Raw genomic sequence first — 22,090 nt, forward strand, 5'->3', positions numbered from 1 at the left:
CCCCAGAAGTGGGATGTTTCGGGGGGCTCTGCCGTGCAGGGAGGTGCTGCCGCGATGTCACGCCGGGCGAGGACGGGGGACGCGCTGCCGGGCACTGCCGTACCCCGGTGAATTCGGCTGCCGGCGGAGGGGGACGGAGCAGGGATGGCACGGGGGTCCCCGGGGAGCCACCGCCTCCTCCTGCTGCCGTCTGCCCCATGGGGACGGGGGTGGCCCCGGGGGGGCTGCAGGGATGCGGGGATAGGGGGATGCAGGGATGGGGGATGCGGGGATGCAGGGATGAGATGCAGGGATGTGGGGATGTGGGGATGCAGGGCTGGGAGGATGCAGGAATGCAGGGATGAGATGCAGGGATGCGGGGATGCAGGGATGTGGGGATGCAGGAATGCAGGGATGCAGGGATGCGGGGATGCAGGGATGCGGGAATGAGATGCAGGAATGCGGGGATGCAGGGATGTGGGGATGCAGGGATGCGGGGATGAGATGCAGGGATGCGGGGATGCAGGGATGCGGGGATGCAGGGATGCAGGAATGCAGGGATGCAGGGATGCAGGGATGCGGGGATGCAGGGATGCGGGAATGAGATGCAGGAATGCGGGGATGCAGGGATGCGGGGATGCAGGGATGCAGGAATGCAGGGATGCAGGGATGCAGGGATGCGGGGATGCAGGGATGCGGGAATGAGATGCAGGAATGCGGGGATGCAGGGATGTGGGGATGCAGGGATGTGGGGATGCAGGGATGCGGGGATGAGATGCAGGGATGCAGGGATGCGGAGATGTGGGGATACAGGGATGAGATGTGGGGATGTGGGGATGCAGGGCTGGGGGGATGCGGGGAAGCAGGAATGCAGGGATGCAGAGATGTGGGGGTGCAGGGATGAGACGCAGGGATGTGGGGATGTGGGGATGCAGGGATGTGATGCAGGGATGCGATGCAGGGCTGGGGGGATGCGGGGACGCAGGGACGCACCACCTGGAGCCACCACGCGGAGATGGGGTGGGGGTCCCGGTGGGGGTCCCCGAGGCTCCCGTGGTGGCCTGGGGACATGTGTGCCACCCAGGGAGGGGACACCCGTGCCGGGGTTGGGGGGGGTGAGCAGCCCAATTGCTCCCCATCCCCTTCCCTGCCGGGAGGCTGAGGGTATATTTTTAACCCGGCGGCTCCGGCTGCTGCTGACTCACCGGCCCGGTGAAGCCGGCGGCCCGGTGACTAACCGCCCCGGCTCGGTTTGGGCAGGGGGAGGCTGGGGCTGGCAGCGGCCGCGGTGCCGCCGGTGATGCCGGGGGAGGATCGATGGCTCACGGCCCTGCGCTCGCCTAACCCGTGCCGCCGGCGTGCCGGCATCGGTAGCCGCACGTGCCGCAGCCACCCGCACAGGGCCCCCGCCGTGCCACCGCGGTGCGAGCGGGGTGCTGAGGTGCCCCCCCCCAGCTCGGGCAGGTGATGGGGGGGGGGGTGATACGCTCCCTCTCGGCACCCCGGCAATGCTGTGCCATGGGGGCGGCCGCCGCACCGATCCCGGCAGGAGCTGCTTGATCCTCGGGGATTACCGGCAAATCGCCGCATCTGCGGAATTTTCCCCGGCCTGAAACCCATCCGCGCTTTTTCCCGTGCTCCGATGGACCGAAGCCTTAAATTATCGGTCGTTACATCTCCAGCGTGCCCGGCGTGTCGCCTCCCTCCTCCGAGAGCATCCGAACCCCGCCAGGCCCAACCGGCTCACGGGGCGCCTTACGGCACGCCACCGCCGCCGCCGCCGCCGCCAACCCGCCGAGCTGCAAAAATAAAAACCCGACCAAACCCCACCAACCCCCATCTGCGGCACCGGAGCCAAAAATAACCGCAGCAATAAGAATAATTAACGGGAGCCCCCCCCGTCGGGTTGCGTGCCGAGCGGCTGGGAGCCCACGCCGCCGTAACGGGGCCGCCTGCCGCGGCGGGCATGGTCCCGGCACGGCCGCCCGGTGACACCGGAGCGATGCGGGACACCCCCCCCACACACACACGGGGGGGGGTGCCACCGCGGTGCCGTGGCGGGGGGGCTGGGTGGCCGCTCAACGCGCTGGCGGGACCCTCCTGCCGCGTCCCACCGCGTCCCCACGCCGCAGCCGCCGGGGGGGGGTGCGGGGAGCACCCATCCCCCCCCCCATCTCCGTCCCCACCGCCGCGGGGGGGTTTCTGGGCGGCTGCTGTGACATTTGCTTTTTTCCTGAAAGTGCATATTCTGACTTCGTAAATATTTGCCTTCGCCCGAGCGCGGCGGCTAATTACCGAGCTGCTCTTGCCGAAACCCGCCGCCGTGTGCCGGTGGGGAAAGAAAACCCCCGGCACCGCAGCGCCGTGTCCGTCCGTCCGTCCCCCCCCCCAACACCGGCCGAGCCCCCCGACCTGCGCCCACCCCGGCCAGGGGAGGCGGGGGCCGGCGGGGACCCCCGGTCGCCGCGCCATGGGGTGCCCCACCGGGTTCTTGGGATGTCGGCACCTCTCGGCACGTGCCGGCGTAGAGGCCGGTACCCGCCGGCGGTGTTGCCATAGAAATTATCCTTAACGAGCCTATAGGTTTTAATCACGGGATGCTGCAGCTGCCGCGCGGCCCCCGCTCCGCTCCGGGGTGTTTTCCTCATTAAACCCCCCGGGATGGGGCGCTTTGCCGGGGGGGGGGCAGCGCCATGCACCGGCGGGGTTCGGCGCGGGCCAGGGCCCGGCACGGCCTCGCGGGGTTGTGGGCAGCGAGCGGCAGCTGAAATGTCCCGTTTCAACCCAAAAATCCCAATGCCGGGGGTGGGCGATGGCGTGTGCAGGGGGGGGGGGGGGACACGGGACCAGGCCTGGCGTCACCGCGCCTGGTGTCACCGCGCCTGGTGTCACCGCGCCTGGCATCGCCGCCCATGGCGGGCTCCGCTCCTCCTGCCGCCGCGCATGTCGCAGGGTGGGCGCCTGTCCCTCGTGTGGCACTGCCACCTTCCCCTGTCCCCTCTGTCCCTGCGGCCCTCAGCCCCTGCCCCCACCCCCCGCACTGCCACCCCCACACTGCCACCCCCTGCACTGTCACCCCCTGTACTGTCACCCCCTGCACTGTCACCCCCCTCACTTCCACCCCCTGCACTGTCACCCCCTGTACTGTCACCCCCCACACTGTCACCCCCCCACATTGCCACCCCCCGCACTGTCACCCTTTGCCTGTACTGTCACCCCCTGCACTGCCACCCCCCGCACTGTCACCCCCCGCACTGTCACCCCCCACACTGTCACCCCCCGCACTGTCACCCCCTGTACTGTCACCCCCTGCACTGTCACCCCCTGTACTGCCACCCCCCTCACTTCCACCCCCTGCACTGTCACCCCTTGCCTGTACTGTCACCCCCTGCACTGCCACCCCCCGCACTGTCACCCCCCGCACTGTCACCCCCTGTACTGTCACCCCCTGCACTGCCACCCCCCACACTGTCACCCCCCGCACTGTCACCCCCCTCACTTCCACCCCCTGCACTGTCACCCCTTGCCTGTACTGTCACCCCCTGTACTGTCACCCCCCGCACTGTCACCCCCTGTACTGCCACCCCCCACACTGTCACCCCCCACACTGCCACCCCCCACACTGTCACCCCCTGCACTGTCACCCCCCTGAGCCTGATCACACCGCACCCCCCCCTCTCACTGCACCCCCCAATCATGCTGCAGCGCTGCACCCGATGCATCGCACCCCCTCCCATCCCTCGGCAGCCCCCCATCACCTCCCCCCCATCACCCACCCCCCCATCTCCCACCCCCCCCATCACCCCCCCCATCACCCCCCCATCACCCCCCCATCACCCCCCCCATCACCCCCCCCATCACCTCCCCCCCATCACCCCCCCCATCACCCCCCCATCACCCCCCCCATCACCCCCCCATCACCCCCCCATCTCCCAGCCCCCCATCACCCCCCCATCACCCCCCCCCATCACCCCCCCATCACCTCCCCCCCATCACCCCCCCCCATCACCCCCCCCCATCACCCCCCCCATCACCCCCCCCGCCCATTTTTAGGTCGGGTGGGGCGATGATTTATGGGGGTGCTCGAATTTAAGGTGCAAATTAACACCCCCCCCGTGGTGGTGGGGGGGGGGGGGGCGAGGAGGAGTGTGGGGGTGCAGGAGGAGGGGGGGAAGGGAGGAAGGCCCCCCCCCCGCCCCCCCCCAGCAAAGCCGGCGTGAGGAAGAGGAGGAGTGGTGGTCGCGGTAGCGGAAAAAACGCCGACACCGAGAAAAACCCCACGTGTGTTTTGAGCGAAACTTCCCCGGATTTCACCCCCCAAAAAAAAATTAAAAAAAAAAAAGGGGGGGGGGGAGCAAAAATAGGGGGACAAACAAAGAACCCCCCTAAAATCCCGGGGGGTGGGAGCCCCCACCCCGGCCCCGCGCCGGCTGGGCACGGTGAAGCCGTGTGCCGCGGGGGTCTCCTCCCCTCGGCGTCCCCGCTCTGCGCCGGGGGGTCCCCGGGGGTCCCCCGTTCTGCCCCCGGTGCCACAGGGGGACACGGGGACGGCGTAAGGGTGGCGCTGTCACCCCCCCTCTCCCCCCCATGAGCCCCGGTGTCACTGTCACCCCGGCACTGCCACAAGCGGGGGGAGGGGGGGGCACCTCGGGGACCCCGCTGGCACCGGGGGTCCCCATGTCCCTGTCACCGTCACCCGGGGGTCCCCATGACCCCACCACTGCCACTGGGGGTCCCCATGTCCCTGTCACCATCACCTGGGGGTCCCCATGACCCCACCACTGGCACTGGGGGTCCCCATGTCCCTGTCACCGTCACCCGGGGGTCCCCATGACCCCACCACTGCCACTGGGGTCCCCATGTCCCTGTCACCGTCACTCGGGGGTCCCCATGACCCCACCACTGCCACTGGGGTCCCCATGTCCCTGTGACCCCACCACTGCCACCAGAGGTCCCTGTCACCATCACCCAGGGCACCCCATGTCCCTGTCACCGGCACCCGGGGGTCCCCATGACCCCACCACTGGCACTGGGGGTCCCCATGTCCCTGTCACCGGCACCCGGGGGTCCCCATGACCCCACCACTGGCACTGGGGGTCCCCATGTCCCTGTCACCGTCACCCGGGGGTCCCCATGACCCCACCACTGCCACCGGGGGTCCCTGTCACCGTCACCCAGGGCACCCTGTGTCCCTGTCACCGTCACCCGGGGGTCCCCATGACCCCACCACTGCCACCGGGGGTCCCTGTCACCGTCACCCAGGGCACCCTGTGTCCCTGTCACCGTCACTCGGGGGTCCCCATGACCCCACCACTGGCACTGGGGGTCCCCATGTCCCTGTCACCGTCACTCGGGGGTCCCCATGACCCCACCACTGCCACTGGGGTCCCCATGTCCCTGTCACCGTCACTCGGGGGTCCCCATGACCCCACCACTGCCACTGGGGTCCCCATGTCCCTGTGACCCCACCACTGCCACCAGAGGTCCCTGTCACCATCACCCAGGGCACCCCATGTCCCTGTCACCGGCACCCGGGGGTCCCCATGACCCCACCACTGGCACTGGGGGTCCCCATGTCCCTGTCACCGGCACCCGGGGGTCCCCATGACCCCACCACTGGCACTGGGGGTCCCCATGTCCCTGTCACCGTCACCCGGGGGTCCCCATGACCCCACCACTGCCACCGGGGGTCCCTGTCACCGTCACCCAGGGCACCCTGTGTCCCTGTCACCGTCACCCGGGGGTCCCCATGACCCCACCACTGCCACCGGGGGTCCCTGTCACCGTCACCCAGGGCACCCTGTGTCCCTGTCACCGTCACTCGGGGGTCCCCATGACCCCACCACTGGCACTGGGGGTCCCCATGTCCCTGTCACCGTCACTCGGGGGTCCCCATGACCCCACCACTGCCACTGGGGTCCCCATGTCCCTGTCACCGTCACTCGGGGGTCCCCATGACCCCACCACTGCCACTGGGGTCCCCATGTCCCTGTGACCCCACCACTGCCACCAGAGGTCCCTGTCACCATCACCCAGGGCACCCCATGTCCCTGTCACCGGCACCCGGGGGTCCCTGTGACCCCACCACTGGCACTGGGGGTCCCCATGTCCCTGTCACCGGCACCCGGGGGTCCCCATGACCCCACCACTGGCACTGGGGGTCCCCATGTCCCTGTCACCGTCACCCGGGGGTCCCCATGACCCCACCACTGCCACCGGGGGTCCCTGTCACCGTCACCCAGGGCACCCTGTGTCCCTGTCACCGTCACCCGGGGGTCCCCATGACCCCACCACTGCCACCGGGGGTCCCTGTCACCGTCACCCAGGGCACCCTGTGTCCCTGTCACCGTCACCCGGGGGTCCCCATGACCCCACCACTGCCACCGGGGGTCCCTGTCACCGTCACCCAGGGCACCCTGTGTCCCTGTCACCGTCACCCGGGGGTCCCTGTGACCCCACCACCAGCAATGGGTGTCCCCGTGTCCCTGTCACCAGCACCCGGGACACCCCATGACCCCACCACCGTCACCCGGGGGTCCCCGCTGTCCCCCACCGCTGTGCCGGGGGGTGGGGGGGGTGGGGGGTGTCATCTTGCCCCCCCCTCCCCTGCCCGACCCTCGGAGCGCCCCTCATTCACTCCCACCATTGCCCCCCCCCCCTTTGCCCCCAATTAAGAATTTCCAGTTGGGGAACCCATAAATCACAGAAGGGGGGGGGGGGGGGAGGGGTGTGACCCCCACCCCAAAGGACCCCCCCGGGGGGGGGGGGGGTGTGTGTCCCACTGCCATCTCTACCCGAGTGCCCACCCAAAAGCGGGTGACGCCGGGGGTGTCCCCCCCCCCCACTGTGGGACCCCCCCCACCCCCCCCCAGCGATGCTCCGTCCCCGCTCACACCACGTTCCCCCTCCCCCAAAAAAAAAAAAAAAAAAAAATTAAGCCCCCCCCACCCCCCCCGTCTCCCTCCCTCCATTTCCCTCCCCCCCCCCCCCTTGGGATTTTTTTGATTTTTTTGCAGAAAGACACACCAAAAAAAAAATTGCCCAAAACCAAAAATAATAATAATTTTAAAAAGCGGTGGGGGGGGGGGGGGAGGGGAGGATGGGGGGGACATAGCGGCAGCCCACCCCCCCACCGTAACCCGCCGGTTTGAACCCCTCAGGGACACGGCATTACAAATTTTGAACAATATTTATTAAAATACAAAAATACACTCGGGATTTTGGGGTGTTTTTCCGGGATTTGGGGGGTTGGTTGGGGGTTTTTTTTTGTTTCGTTTCGTTTCGTTTCGTTTCGTTTCGTGGTTTCTCCGCGTACGCTCAGACCCTTCTGGCGCTGAAACGGAGCGATGGAGAGAGAACTTCTGCGGCTCCGTCCCCCCCTTTATCCCCCCCCCGCCGTGCCCCCCCCCCCCCCCCCTTTCAGTTTTCGTTCAGATTTGACACCCTCCGGTCATTTTTTTTTTTTATTTTTTTTTTTATGTTTTTTTTTTGTTTGTTGGTTTTGTTTTTTTTTTTTTAAAGCTAAAATAAGAAATTTAAGTAGTTCCAGCGCTGAGGGGGGAGGGAGGACGACACCCCCCCCCCTTCTCTGCCCCATCATGCCTGTGCCCCCCCCCCCCCCCAAAACACACACACAATCCCCCTGACACCTCCCCACCCCCCCTCAGCCCCTCGGGACCCCCCCGAGGCACTTGCTGTCCCGCCCCTCCCCCCCCCCCCCAGCAGCCCCCGTGGGTGCTGGTGACCCCCCCCCATCACCGGACTGAGCCCCCCCCCCACCACAGAGCCCTTAATTTCTCCCCCCCCACCCCCCCCCACCCCATTCCACGAGCAGCCCTTGGGGTGGGGGTCAGTGGGGGGGGGTCCCCCATCCTCCCCCCCCCCCCCCCATCCCAGGAAAGGGGGGTGGGGAATACACCACCCACCCCCCCTCAAAAAAAAAAAAAAAAAACCAAACCAAAATCCCATAATTAAAATTAAAGGATTTAAAAATCACAGGGGGTCTACAATCATACGTCAGGTCTCCCGGTGGGGGGGGGGGAGTGGGGGGTGTCCCCCCCCCCAATTCAACCCCCCCCCCCCCCTCCCCAGGAGCCGTAGCCCTGTGCCGGTGGCCCGGTGCACGCCGGGGCCTGCGGGGGGTTGGTGCAATGGGGGGGGGGGGGGGGCACCCCCTCCTCACCCCCACCCCCCTCTGGGGGGGGGTTGGGGTTGCTTTTTGGGGGGGGGGGGGGAATATTATTTTTTTTTGCCCCTTTTCTTGGTTTTTTATCATTCTTTGTTGGGTTTTTTTTTTTTTGCTTGAAAACATCGCGGGGGCCACCCCCCGGCGCACAGCCTGCGCGCCCCCCCCACCCCTTCCCCCATCCACCCCCCCCCCAAAAAAAAAAAAACCCCAAAATTATATTTATTTATTGCATTTGGAAGATTTCGGCGCAGCGCCGTCCCGCTCCCTGCTCCGCGGCGAGGGCAGCGCCGGAGGGGGGCTGGGGGGGGGGCGGGGGGGGGACAAGGATGGGGGTCCGGCCGCATCCCCCCCAACCCCTGACACCCCCATTCCCTCCCATCCCTATTATCCCCCCCCCAAAAAAAAAAAAAAACCCAAACCCCCAAATCCCCACTGCAGGGCCCCACTGCCGCCGCCGCTCCGCTGTCTGCAAATTTGAAATTTTTTTTAAATTTCTTTTTTTTTTTTTTCCTTTTTTGTAGGTTTTTTTGGGGGGGGGGGTGGTTGGGGGGTTGGGTTTTTTTTTGGCTTTGGGTTTTTTTTTTTTTTTTTTTGGCGTTGGAATTTTCTTTCCCCCCCTCCACTTTTCTTCGTTTTTCTTCTCTCTCCCTCTTTTTAAATAGAACCTGCGGGTTTGGAAATAGTTTCTTTGCGGTTGGTTTTGTTGGGGGGGGGTTGGTTTGTTTTGTTTTGTTTTTTAAGGTTGGGGTTGGTTTTTTTTTTTTTTAGTTTTTTCTTTTTTTAAATTTTAATATAATCTGCTTCTCTCATCAGCCCGTAGGTTTAATATATAAGCATGTACAAGAGGAAAAAAAAAACAAAAAAACCCAAAAAAAAAAAAAGTCTCTCCCCCCCCCGCTCTGTACAAAAGTTGCAATTTTTATTTTTTTTTTTTTTTTTTTCCGTCGTCGGTGGGTGTTTTTTGTTTTTTTTTTTAAGTTTCTGTGCATCCTATTGCGTTTGTCATTTCGGGGGTGGGGGGAGAGGAAAAGAGAGAGGGGAGGAAGAAAAAAGCCTTCCGCCCCCCCCGCCCCCCACCCTCCCCCCCCAAAAAAAAACAAACCAAAAACCCAAACAACAAAACGAAACAACCAAACCCCCCTCCCCCCCCCAAAAAAAAAAAAAAAAAAAACCAAGTCAGATTTGGGTTTCCTGGACTTTCTCCTTGGTGTGGGTCTGGATTATGTAGGGGTCCGAGAGGGTGGTCCCGGGGGGTGCAGAGAGTTGCCCAAACTGTTCTCTGTCCAGTGGGCGCCGTGGGGCGCTTTGTAGGTGTTGTAGTTCATGTGGTCGTGAACGGCGGGCAGCACCACCGCCCCCTCACCTGATACGCCGGCGCTCGCCGCGCTCGCCGCGCTCGCCGCCGCCGGGATGTCCTCGTCCACCTGGATGATCTCCACGGTGCGGGCGGCCGTCACGGTGCTGCGCTGCTGGTGTCGCTTGCGGAGTTTGTAGAAGACGATGAGCATGGCCGCCGCCAGGAGCGTCACCGCCACGAAGCAACCGATGATGATCTTGGTGGTCTTCATCACCTCGTCCAAGCTGGTCTGCGTCTTGTCGCCGGAGTCGGCGGTGGGGACGGCCACCTGCTTGGGCGTCCGCGTGGTCTGGACCAGGACGGTGGTGGTGGTGGTGTACGCCGGCTGGTAGCCCGTGGAGGTGGTGGGCACGGGCTTGGTGAACTTGGGGGAGACGTCCTCCGGGGAGATCTCGGTGGTCTCCACCGTGACGGTGGTGAAGAAGCTGTAGTTGGAGGTGTTGAGCTCGGCCGTGCTCACGTTGAGGTAGGCCGAGGCGTTGGAGTTGCCCGCCACGTTGGTCACCATGCAGGTGTAGACCCCGGTGTCCGTCAGCAGGACGTGGGAGAAGTTGAGGGTGCCGTCGTTGAGGACGGAGAGGCGCGGGTGGCTGGACGCGTGGCTCAGGACCGTGCCGTTAGGCAGCAACCACCTAACGGAGGACATGGAAGGAGTCCGACACTTGAGCTCGGCCACCCGCCCCTCGGAGATGTTGAGGTCCGTGGGGGCGTCCATGATGAAGGGCGCCGAGCACTGGAAGGAGGTCTGGTCCACCTCCACCAGGAACCTGCCCCGCATGTGCAGGGGGGCATGGCAGCGCCCGCAGCAGGTGGAGTTGGTGGGGATGTACTCCCGCAGCCACCAGGACAGCCAGAGGATGTCGCAGTCGCAGTCCCAGGGGTTGTGGTGCAGGTGGAGCTCCACCAGGTACCGCAGCGGGGCGAAGAGGTCGTGGGGCAGGGAGGAGAGGTTGTTGTGGGCCAGGTTGAGCTCCACCAGCGCCGTCAGGTCGTCGAAGGCGTTGCGCTCGATCAGGTTGATCTGCGAGTTCATAATCCAGAGCTTCTTGAGGGACTTGAGCCCGTGGAAGGAGCCCGGCTTGATCTCGGGGAAGTTATTGCCCGACATCTCCAGCTCCTCCAGCCCCACCAAGGGCGTCAGGTTGGGCATGTCCTTGATGTTGCACATCCCCAGGTTGAGGTACTTGAGGTTGTACAGCCCCTCGAAAGCCCCCTCGGAGATGTACTCCAGCTTCTTCAGCTCGCCCAGGTCCAGGCGCATGAGGGAGGGCACCCGGTTGAAGGCGTACGAGGGGATGCTCTCGATGGGGTTGTTCCTCAGCCACAGCTCCCGCAGCTTGGAGAGGTACTCGAAGGCCCCGCTGGGGATGACGGTCAACCAGTTGTCGAAGAGCTCCAGGGTGTTGAGGCTGGCCAAGCCGTTGAAAGCCCCCACCTCGATCTGCCGGATGGCGTTGCGGCCCAACTGCAGGACCTCCAGGTGGTGCAGGTGCCGGAACGTGTCCGCCTGGATCAGCTGGATGTTGTTCTCCATGAGGTTGAGATAGCGGGTGTTGGAGGGGATGCCGGGGGGCACGGCGGCCAGGCCGCGCCGGGTGCAGACCACTTTGCTGAACTGGTTACTGCAGGAGCAGACGGAGGGGCAGCTCTGGGGTCCGGGGGAGGCGGCGGCGACGTATAGAATCCACGCGTGGACCGTCAGGTAGGAGACCAGAGCAGCTCTCCAGGCGCGGTGGCGGTGGTGGCGGTGGTGGTGGTGGTGGTGGTGGTGGTGCACAGTTACCTGCCACAAGAGCTTCATGGTGTGGCGCGTTCATCATTCACCATCGTCTGGGGATGTCGGCGTGAAAAGGAGAACCGGGGGCTCGGGGGGCCCCCCCTTTCCCCACCACCACCCCCCCAACCGCCGCCGCCGCCGCCGGCGGCTCCCACCGGCCGGCCGGAGAAGAGGGGGGAGGGGGGGTGTCGGGGGGTGGGGGGGGGGGTCGAGAGGAGGGGGCGGGGGGGGGGGTGGTCGCGGTGGTGGTGGGGGAGAGGGGTCGCGGAGAAGGAGGTGGAAAGGGGGGGGGTGTTTTAAGGAAAAATGAAAATTGGAAAATTTAGCCCCCAAAATAAAGCGAGAATGGGTTGGGGGGAGGGGGGGGGTAAGGAAAAAGGTGCCCTCCCTCCCCCGCTCTGCGGCCGTACCTACCTGGGGAGGGGGCGGGGGGGTCCGGGGGGGGCTCGGCGCTGAGCAAAGGGGGTGCGGGGGGTGGGGGGGTGGGGGGGGGGAAGACAAAATGGCTCCTGGAGGCTGCGGTGCAGGATGGGGGGGGGGGGGGGATGGGGGGGGGCCGGCCCGGCTAAAGGGGGGCCCGGCAGCCCCCCGCCGCGGTGAGCCCGCCTGGGTGAGCCTGGCAGCGCCGGCCCTGGGGCAGCCCCGGGAGGCCCGGCATGGCGGCCCCCCCCCGGGGAAAGGCCGGCGGGGGGGGGGGGGGGTGTGAAAAAATTTAAAAAAAAAAAAAATATATATATATATTAAAAAAAAAAATGGAAATTCAGGCGAGAAAATGAAAATAAAAATTAAAAGTAAGAAAAATGAAGGTGACGGTAGAGATAACGGTAAAGATGAAAATAAAGATAAAGATGAAACTAAAGATAAAAATAAAGGTAAAGATAAAGATAAAAAAAAAGGTAAAGATTAAGAAAAAGGTAAAGATAAAGATAAAAAAAGGTAACGATAAAGATTAAAAAAAAAAAAAGGTGAAGATGAAGATGAAGGATAAAGACAGAAATAGAAGTAAAACCAAAAATAGATGTAGGAAATTAAAATAGAAACAGAAATAAGAAATTAAAATAAAAATGGGAATAAGAAATTAAAATCAAAATAGAAGCAAGAAATAAAAATAGGAAATAAAAAGGCAAAGACGAAAAGGAGGGGGGGGGGGAAGCGAAGGCAAAAAAAGGCGCAAAAAAAAAAAAAAAATTTTTTTTTTTTTCCCCTCCTAAAAATCCGCAAAAATAAATAAATAAATAGCTAAAAGCCCCCGAAAGAGAGGGGAGGGGGGGGAGAAAAAAAAAAAAAAAAAAAACCAAAACCCACCCCCCAAAAAAAACCCACCCCCCCAATTCGAGGAGGGGAGAGGCCGAGGCGGGGAGGGGGGGGGAGGAGGGGGGGGGGTGAGGGTTGAGTTGAGGAGGAGGAGGAGGAGGAGGAGGGGGGGGCGGGGGGGGGGGGGGGGGAGAGCCCCGTCTCGTCGTCGTTCTCCGTTCGCCGGGTGGCTTCGCCGTGGGGGGGGGTGGGGGGGTGGCGGCGGCGGCGGCGGGTCCCGTCCCCCCCTCCCTCCTGCGAGTCCCGCGTGTCGCCTTCAGCGGCCGCGCCGCCCGCGCAGTGCGGCGGCGGTGGCGGTGGCGGCGGCGGCCCCGGGGCCGGCGAGCATCCTCCGGTGCTAAGGGGCGTGCGGGCCCCGCCGAGCCCCGGCGGCGGCGCGGGGGGCGCGGGGGGTGCGGGCGGTGCGGGCGGCAGCCGCGCAGGCGGCTCTCTCATCCTTTTGTCCTTCAGCGGCAGCGCGGATGGATCGCTGCCGCCGCCGCCGCTGCTGACGCATCGTGCCGGGAGCCCGGCGCCGCTCCGGCACCCCCTCCCCTCCCCTCCCCCCCCCCCCTCACACACACACTCTTTTTTTTTTTTTTCTTTTTTTTTTTTTTTCTTTTTTTGCCCCCGCCCCCTTTTCCCCCCCCCCACCCCACCACCCCGGTCCCGGTGCGGCGGCGGCGGCGGCGGCGGGTGAAGAGCTATTTTCGGGTTTCGTTGCTCCGGGAGGAAGATGCGGGATGGGGTTCCTCCTCCTCTTCCTCCTCCCTCCCTCCCGCCCTTCCTTCCTCCCCCTCCTCCTCCTCCTCCTCCTCCCTCCCTGCCCGCACGCCGCCATGGGGATACTGCTTTGGGGGGGGGGCGGGGGGAGCAGCGCCGCGGACGGACGGACGGACGGACGGATGGATGGATGGACGGGTGCTGAAGGAGCAGCTCGGCGGCTTTAAGGTGATTTGGGGGTTTTGGGGGGGGGGCGCGGCTCCGCAGGGGTGTAGCCCCCCCCCCCCCGCCACCCCAGGCTCAGGGCTGAGACCTGGCACAAGGTGGGACACTGATGGCAGAGGATGAGTGTGGCTCTGCGGTGGTGTTGGGGGGGGATATGGTTCCGTCCGTGGCTGGTGGCCCACAGCCTCCCCTTGTGGCCCAGGGCCTGATACCAGGGGACCCCCGGCTGCACTCCTGCCCCCAACTCGGGGCTGAGACCTGGCACAAGGTGGGACACTGATGGCAGAGGATGAGCGTGGCTCTGCGGTGGTGTTGGAGGGGGGACATGGTTCCGTCCGTGGCTGGTGGCCCACAGCCCCACCTTGTGGCCCAGGGCCTGAAGCCAGGGGACCCCCGGCCTCGGGCTCAAGGCTGAGACCTGGCACAAGGTGGGACACTGATGGGGGAGGACAAACGCGGCTCTGTGGTGGGGAGGGGGGGAGGTGGGGGGCATAGTTCCGTCCGTGGCTGGTGGCCCACAGCCCCTCCATGTGGCCTGGGATCTGGTTCCCATGGACCCCCACCCCAGGCTCAGGGCTGAGACCTGGCACAAGGTGGGACACTGATGGCAGAGGACAAACGCGGCTCTTTGGTGGTGTTGGGGGAGGTGGGGGGCATAGTTCCGTCCGTGGCTGGTGGCCCACAGCCCCTCCATGTGGCCCAGGGCCTGATGCCAGTGGGCCCCCGGCTGCACCCCCACCCCGGGCTCAGGGCTGAGACCTGGCACAAGGTGGGACACTGATGGAGAGGACAAATGTGGCTCTGCGGTGGTGTTGGGGGGGACGACACATGGTTCCGTCCGTGGCTGGTGGCCCACAGCCCCACCTTGTGGCCCAGGGCCTGATACCAGTGGACCCCCGGCAGCACCCCCACACTGGGCTCAGGGCTGAGACCTGGCACAAGGTGGGACACTGATGGGAGAGGACGAGTGTGGCTCTGCAGTGGTGTTTGGGGGGGGGGACATGGTTCTGCCTGTGGCTGGTGGCCCACAGCTCCCCCTTGTGGCCCAGGGCCTGATGCCCATGGACCCCCGGCTGCCAGTGGACCCCCGGCCTCAGGCTCAGGGCTGAGACCTGGCACAAGGTGGGACACTGATGGCAGAGGACAAACCCAGTTCTGCGTCGGTGAGGGGGTGGGCTAGTTCCGTCCGTGGCTGATGGCCCACAGCCCCCCCATGTGGCGCAGGATCTGATGCTCGTAGCCCCCCCTGAGTGCAGACCCCCTCCCTCCCCCCCCCCAGCTCAGGGCTGAGACCTGACAGAAGGTGGGACACTGATGGGAGAGGACAAACCCGGTTCTGCGTCGGTGGGGGGGGGGCGCGGGTCCGGCTCCGCCGTGGGGGTGTGACGGGTGCGTGGGTGCTGCCCGCTTTTTGGGGGTCCGGGCTGGGGGTGGGGGGGTGCGCCTGAGTGTCCTACCCCCACTGCCGCCTTGCCCCCCCCCCCCATCTCCCCCCATCAGCTGTGGGGCAGCCCAAAGCAGGTGGGTAATTAGCGCCGGGTGGTAACGAACCCCGGGGATGGGGGGGGGGGGGGGGGGGGGCAGCTCCGGAGGAGCCTCATTGCAGTTTTAATTAATAAAAGAGAACAAGGATGCGGGGGGGGGGGGGGGGGCTCAGCTCCTCCCCCCCCCCCCCCCAGAACCTGGGGGGATCTCAGGTGCTGCCTGGGGTGGGGGTCCCCGGGGTGCTGGGGGGGTCCCCCAGTGTGTCCCCCCCCGGCTGGCAGCGAGGAGGTGCTGGGGGGGGGACAGACGCTGAGGGGGGGGGGGCACAGGGTGAGGTGATGGGGGGAACCTGGGAGCGTCTTTCCTTTCTTTGGGGGGGGGGGGGGGGGGGCTTAGAGCCCCCCAACATTATGTGGAGTCTCTGGTGTCTGATCGAAGCCACCCTGTGCCCCCCCCCCCCCGCCCCATCCCTGGGGACCCCCCGCAGGATTTCAGTGTCTGTAGGGACCCCCACCCCCGTGTCAGGATGGAGTGGGGTGGGACGGGGGCTGGGACCCCCCCCGGGAGCGGGGTTGTGCCCACCGCTGGCACGTGGAGCTGTCACCCGAGTGCCACCGGTGGGTCCCCGCTGGGCACCTCTCTTGGTGGCACATCCCCGGGAGGGACACTCTGCAGCCCCCCCCCCCCGCCCCCCCCCAAGTGCTCCCCACTGCCACGTGTGACAGCGATGTCCCCTGAGCGCTGCAGGACCCCTCGTGTACCCCACGGGTGCGACCCCACGTCCCCTCCCCCCGCGGCAGCACAGACCGCGAGGACATCACTGTCCCCTCTCCGGTGACCCGGTGGCACAGGGGACGGGGACACCTCTGCCACCGCAGCATCGCCCTGTGGCGTTGTGGGGGTCCCACCGCGCTCCCCGGGGTCCCGGCCGGGGGCGGCACGAGCATCTCTGGGGACAACGGGTGACCCCGAGGCCTCATCCTGCCCCGCGGCGTGCCGGCGTCGCCGGGGCTGTGCCGTGGCGGGTGCCGGGGACGCGGGCGGTGGAGGGGACGAGGGACGGTGCCCGGCTTTTTGAGGCGTCGGGGAAAGGTTATGTCCGGACCGAGGGGCTTCGGGGTGGGGCGACGGTGCTGCATCCGGCAACGCCGGCGGAGCCGAATGCGCTGAGCCGCGGGGAAGGCTGCGGCACGGTAATTAAACGGTGGCGATGTGGCACCTGTAAAGCACCGCGAAGGCCCGTCCATCTCCCGCTCAGCCCAAACCTCTGCCACGCGCCCGGTGCCGGCGTGTGCCGGCACAGTGGCCGCACCGGCCACAAGCCAAAGCCCGCCCTGGGCCGCAGCTCCGCTGACTGGAAGGGGCTGCGGGAAGATGAGGACCCTCTGCCCGTCCCCGGCAGCGCCGCGGTGCTGAGCTGCGCACCCACCGCCGCTCACCGGCCCGGCAGATGCAATTAGCGACCGGCCCTTGACGAGGGATTGATGGTGGAGGGATGATGCCGGCGAAGCGCCGGAGCTCCCGGTGACGGCGCGGAGGTCGGTGCGGCATCGGTGAGGCCTCGCGGCACCGCCGTAGCGGGGCTCGGTGCTCGCCGGAGCAGGCGAGCGTGTAAATCTGTGCACGCGTGTTCGACCTCTGCACGCGCCCATGGGTGCCACGGCTCTGCCGGCACCCGGTGCACCGCGGTCAGGCCGGCCTGGCACGGACTGGGTTTGGGAAGGGGCTGCCCCGCGGGAGCTGGGGGGGGTCCAGTTTGGGCAAGGCCGAGGTGTGCGGTGCCGCACTGGCTGCGCCGTGTCCCGCTGCCGTTCGGTCCGGCTGCCGCTAGATGGAAATGCGGGTTCGTGCCCGAGGCTGTGGCACAGCCGCGCTCCGGGCGGTATGGACCCGACTGGGCGCTACGGCTGAGGCACGGCCTGGGGGGGGGATGCTCTGGTCCGGGGGGATGCTCAGCCCCCGGGGTGGATGCTCTGACCTGGGGGGGTGCTTTGCCCGGGGGGGGTGTGTGCTCTGGTCCAGGGGAGATGCTCTGCCCGGGGGGGGGGATGCTGTGGTCCAGGGGGGTGCTCTGACCTGGGGGGGGGTGCTTTGCCTGCGGAGGGGGGGGGGGTGCTCTGGTCCAGGGGAGATGCTCTGCCTGGGGGGGGGATGCTGTGGTCCAGGGGGGGGGGATGCTGTGGTCCAGGGGGGATGCTCTGCCCGGGGGGGGGAATGCTGTGCCTGGGGGGGATGCTCAGCCCCGGGAGGGGATGCTCTGCTCGGGGGAGAATGTTCTGCCCCATGTGGGGTGCTCTGCCCGGGGGGAGGGGGGGGATGCTGTGGTCCAGGGGGGATGCTCTGACCTGGGGGGGTGCTTTGCCTGGGGAGGGGGGGGGGCTCTGGTCCAGGGGAGATGCTCTGCCTGGGAGGGATGCTGTGGTCCAGGGGGGATGCTCTGCCCGGGGGGGGCGGAATACTCTGGTCCAGGGGGGATGCTCAGCCCCGGGAGGGGATGCTCTGCTCGGGGGAGAATGTTCTGCCCCATGTGGGATGCTCTGCCCGGGGAGGGGGGGGATGCTCTGCTCCATGTGGGATGTCCTGTCCTGGGGGGGGGACGCTCTGCCTGGAGAGGATGTCCTGCCCGGGGGGGGGGGGTGATGTTCTGCCCCATGTGGGATGCTCTGCCCGGGGAGGGGGATGCTCTGCCCTGTGGGGGATACTCTGCCTGGGGGGGGGATGCTCTGGTCCAGGGGGGATGCTGTGCCTGGGGGGGGATGTTCTGCCCGGGGGGCTCCGGCCCTGCCTGCGGGGGGATGCCCCGGGGCTGCGGGTCCCCCCTCTGCCCGGGCGGCGGCGGCGGCAGCGTGGCGGGGGGCGCAGGGGCTCAGCGTGCGGGGCCTTGGCGCGCTGCCGCCGCGACGCTGCCTCAAAGGGCCGTTATGGGCGCTGGAGCTCCGGCGCTCAGCGGCCTGCGCGGCATCTCCTGCACGTCCTGCCTGCGCGGCATCCCCTGCCTGCGCGGCATCTCCTGCACATCCTGCCTGTGCGGCATCCCCTGCCTGCGCGGCATCTCCTGCACGTCCTGCCTGCGCGGCATCCCCTGCCTGCGCGGCATCTCCTGCCTGCACAGCATCCCCTGCCTGTGCCGCATCTCCTGCCTGCGCGGCATCTCCTGCCTGCACAGCATCCCCTGCCTGCGCAGCATCTCCTGCCTGCACAGCATCCCCTGCCTGTGCCGCATCTCCTGCCTGTGCCGCATCTCCTGCCTGTGCGGCATCTCCTGCCTGCGCGGCATCTCCTGCCTGCACAGCATCCCCTGCCTGTGCCGCATCTCCTGCCTGTGCCGCATCTCCTGCCTGCGCGGCATCTCCTGCCTGCACAGCATCCCCTGCCTGTGCCGCATCTCCTGCCTGTGCCGCATCTCCTGCCTGCGCGGCATCTCCTGCCTGCACAGCATCCCCTGCCTGTGCCGCATCTCCTGCCTGTGCCGCATCTCCTGCACGTCCTGCCTGCGCGGCATCTCCTGCCTGCACAGCATCCCCTGCCTGTGCCGCATCTCCTGCCTGTGTGGCATTTCCTGCATCTCCTGCCTGCGCAGCATCTCCTGCCTGCATGGCATCCCCTGCCTGCACGGCATGTCCTGCCTGCACGGCATGTCCTGCCTGCACAGCATCCCCTGCCTGCGCAGCATCTCCTGCCTGCATGGCATCCCCTGCCTGCACGGCATGTCCTGCCTGCACAGTATCTCCTGCCTGTACCGCATTTCCTGCCTGCATGGCCTCTCCTGCCTGCACAGCATCTCCTGCCTGCACGGCCTCTCCTCCATGCGCAACATCTCCTGCCTGCGTGCCATCTCCTGCCTGCGCGGCGTCTCCTGCCTGCGCACCCCCAAAGCACGATGAGGCGGCCGCCGGGTGCCGGCAGGGAGGGGGCAGGGAGCGGGCAGGGAGCAGGCAGGGAGCTCGAGCCACCGATGATGGCATCCTCCTGCCCTCGACCCGGCTGGTTCCCTTCCCTGGGCACTGCTGGGAGCAGAGCTGGGTGCCCACGAGCAGATCTGGGTGCCCACGAGCAGATCTGGGTGCCCGTCTATCAGAGCTGGGTGGCCACAGAACAGATCTGGGTGCCCAGGGACCAGATCTGTGTGCCTGGGAGCAGATCTTGGTGCCCGTTGATCAGGGTGGCCCAGGAGCAGAGCTGGGTGCCCAGGGGGCAGATCTGGGTGGCCAGGGGCCAGATCTAGGTGCCCAGAAGCAGATCTGGGTGCCCACAGAGCAGATCTGGGTGCCCAGGGACCAGATCAGGGTGGCCCAGGAGCAGATCTAGGTGCCCAGAAGCAGATCTGGGTGGCCAGGGGCCAGATCTAGGTGCCCAGAAGCAGATCTGGGTGCCCACAGAGCAGATCTGGGTGCCCAGGGACCAGATCAGGGTGGCCCAGGAGCAGATCTAGGTGCCCAGAAGCAGATCTGGGTGCCCAGGGACCAGATCAGGGTGGCCCAGGAGCAGATCTAGGTGCCCAGAAGCAGATCTGGGTGCCCACAGAGCAGATCTGGGTGCCCAGGGACCAGATCAGGGTGGCCCAGGAGCAGATCTAGGTGCCCAGGAGCAGATCTGGGTGGCCAGGGGCCAGATCTAGGTGCCCAGAAGCAGATCTGGGTGCCCACAGAGCAGATCTGGGTGCCCAGGGACCAGATTTGGGTGCCCGTTGATCAGATCTGGGTGCCCAGGGAACAGATCAGGGTGCCCGGGAGCAGATGTGGGTGCCTGTTGAGCAGATCTGGGTGGCCATGGAGCAGATCTGGGTGCCTGGGGGCATATCTGGGTGGCCATGGAGCAGATCTGGGTGCCCACAGAGCAGATCTGGTTGCCCCAGTGGCTCTTGGCCGGGCACATGCCCGGCACCCGTCCGCCCGCCCGGTCAAACCCCGTCGTATCCAGATGTTGGTTTTCCTCCTTGCCGAAGCTGGGAGGATGACCCCGAGCCCTGGAGGAGGACACGGTGGCCGGGATGGGGGGCAGGTGGGGGAGGGGACACACACCGGGCGCCTGGCCGCATCCTGCCCACCACCCCCTGAGGGCACCGGGGGGGCTGACGTCCCTCCCCGCCGCGTCGCCCGCAGGTGGAGGTGGAGGTGGAGAGCATGGACAAGGCGGGGAACTTCATCGGGTGGCTGCACATCGAGGGCCTCAACCTCTCGGTGGCCCTGGTGGAACACGCCCTCTCCAAGGTCCACTTCACCGCCGAGCGCAGCCCCTACTACAAAGCGCTGCTGGCCGCCGAGGAGGCCGCCAAGCAGAAGAAGGAGAAGGTGAGCGCGGGGCAGGACCGTCCCCAAGGGATGTCCCCACCCCAGGGGACGGCCCGCCACCGTAAGGATGTCCTCACCCCCGAGGCATGTCCCCACCCCAAGAGATGTCCCCACTGCAGGGAATGTCGCCACCCCAAAGGATGTCCTCATGCCAAGGGATGTCTCCACCCCAAGAGATGTCCCCATCCCAAGGGATGTCCTCATGTCAAGAGATGTCCATGCCAAGGGATGTCTCCACCCCAAGAGATGTCCCCATCCCAAGGGACGTCCTCATGTCAAGAGATGTCCATGCCAAGGGATGTCTCCACCCCAAGAGATGTCCCCATCCCAAGGGATGTCCTCATGTCAAGAGATGTCCATGCCAAGGGATGTCTCCATCCCAAGGGATGTCCCCATGCCCAGAGATGTCCCCATTCCAGGGAATGTCCCCACCCCAAAGGATGTCCCCACGCCAAGGCATGTCCTCACCCCAAGGCATGTCCCCACACCAAGAGATGTCCCCATGCCTAGAGATGTCCCCACCCCAAGGGATGTCCCCACCCCAAGGGATATCCCCATGCCAAGAGATACCCCCATGCCAAGATATGTCCCAACACCAAGAGATGTCCCCATGCCAGGGGATGTCCCCACACCAAGGGATGTCCCTGTGCGAAGAGGTATCCCCACCCCACGGGATGTCCCAAAACCAAGAGGTGTCCCCAGCCCAAGGGATGTCCCCACCCCAAGGGATGTCCCTGTGCCAAGAGATGTCCCCACCTCAAGGCTCATGGGATCCAGGGTGCTGGGGACCAGGGATGCTCCAGCTGCTGGGTGCCAGCACAGCCATCACCCCCTTGCCGGTGGCATCCAGCGTGGCCACGGGGGTCCCCTGGTCCATGTGTGTGTGTCCCCCAACCCTAGGTGTGGTCCCACTACGAGGAGACCCCGGTGGAGGAGGTGGTGCCGGTGCTGGAGGAGAAGGAGCGCACGGCTAACTACAAGCCCGTCTTCGTGACGGAGATCACGGACGATCTCCACTTCTACGTGCAGGACGTGGAGACGGGTATGGGGACAGGATTGGGGTCCCCCCGTCGTCCCCCATACGCCGAGGGTCTCACCAATGGGGGGGTGGGGGGGGTGGCCGGTGGCGGGTGCTGGATGTGTCCCCTCCGCAGGTGCCCAGCTGGAGAAGCTGATGGAGAACATGCGCGCCGAGGTGGGCAGCCATCCCCCCGTGGAGGGCTCCTACGCCCCGCGCCGCGGAGACTTCTGCATCGCCAAGTTCGTTGACGGAGAATGGTGAGACGGGGGTCCCGCTCCCCTCCCCCCCCCCGGCGTGGGGCCATGGGGTGGCTTTGCCCCACGTTGAGGTGTGTTTTGGGGGTGGTCCCACCCCCCTCCATCCCTCCCTCCAGGTACCGGGCCCGGGTGGAGAAGGTGGAGTCAGCTGCCAAAGTCCATATCTTCTACATTGACTATGGCAACGTGAGTGCTGGCCCTGCTGGGGGGGGGGGGGGGGGCACCCCGGGGTGCCAACCGCAGTCCCGCAGTCCCTGGGACAGAGGGTCTAGGGGTGCAGAGATGGCCGTCCATCCGTCCGTCCATCCATCCATCCATCCATCCATCCATCCATCCTTCTGTCCATCCATCAGTGTATCGATCCATCTATTCATCTATCTCTCCATCTCTCCATCTCTCCATCCATTTATCCGTCCATCCATCCATCCATCCATCCATCCATCCATCCATCCATCTTTCAATGCCTCTGTCCATCCATCTATCCATCAATCCAT

General features: G+C 65.6%; 2 protein-coding genes across 3 annotated transcripts in view; one reads left to right on the forward strand and one right to left on the reverse strand.

Moving 5' to 3' along the window:
- The window catches only part of SND1 (staphylococcal nuclease and tudor domain containing 1), a 161,364-nt gene that overhangs the window by 134,571 nt on the left and 4,703 nt on the right, over positions 1–22,090 (forward strand). For both annotated transcript variants that reach the window (XM_082484025.1, XM_082484026.1), the window contains exons 17-20: positions 20,130–20,318; positions 21,219–21,360; positions 21,473–21,596; positions 21,713–21,782. In XM_082484025.1, the coding sequence (XP_082340151.1) occupies positions 20,130–20,318; positions 21,219–21,360; positions 21,473–21,596; positions 21,713–21,782 (525 nt within the window). The remainder of the gene's footprint in view (positions 1–20,129; positions 20,319–21,218; positions 21,361–21,472; positions 21,597–21,712; positions 21,783–22,090) is intronic.
- Positions 9,344–11,343, reverse strand: LRRC4 (leucine rich repeat containing 4; the record flags this gene model as incomplete). The annotated part of the gene is given in 2 exon segments (XM_082496203.1): positions 9,344–9,414; positions 9,417–11,343. Coding segments are annotated over 2 exon segments (1,980 nt in total). The 5' UTR covers positions 11,326–11,343.

Source organism: Vanellus vanellus (genome assembly GCF_965231255.1).
Source record: "Vanellus vanellus genome assembly, chromosome: 1".
Lineage (NCBI taxonomy): Eukaryota > Metazoa > Chordata > Aves > Charadriiformes > Charadriidae > Vanellus > Vanellus vanellus.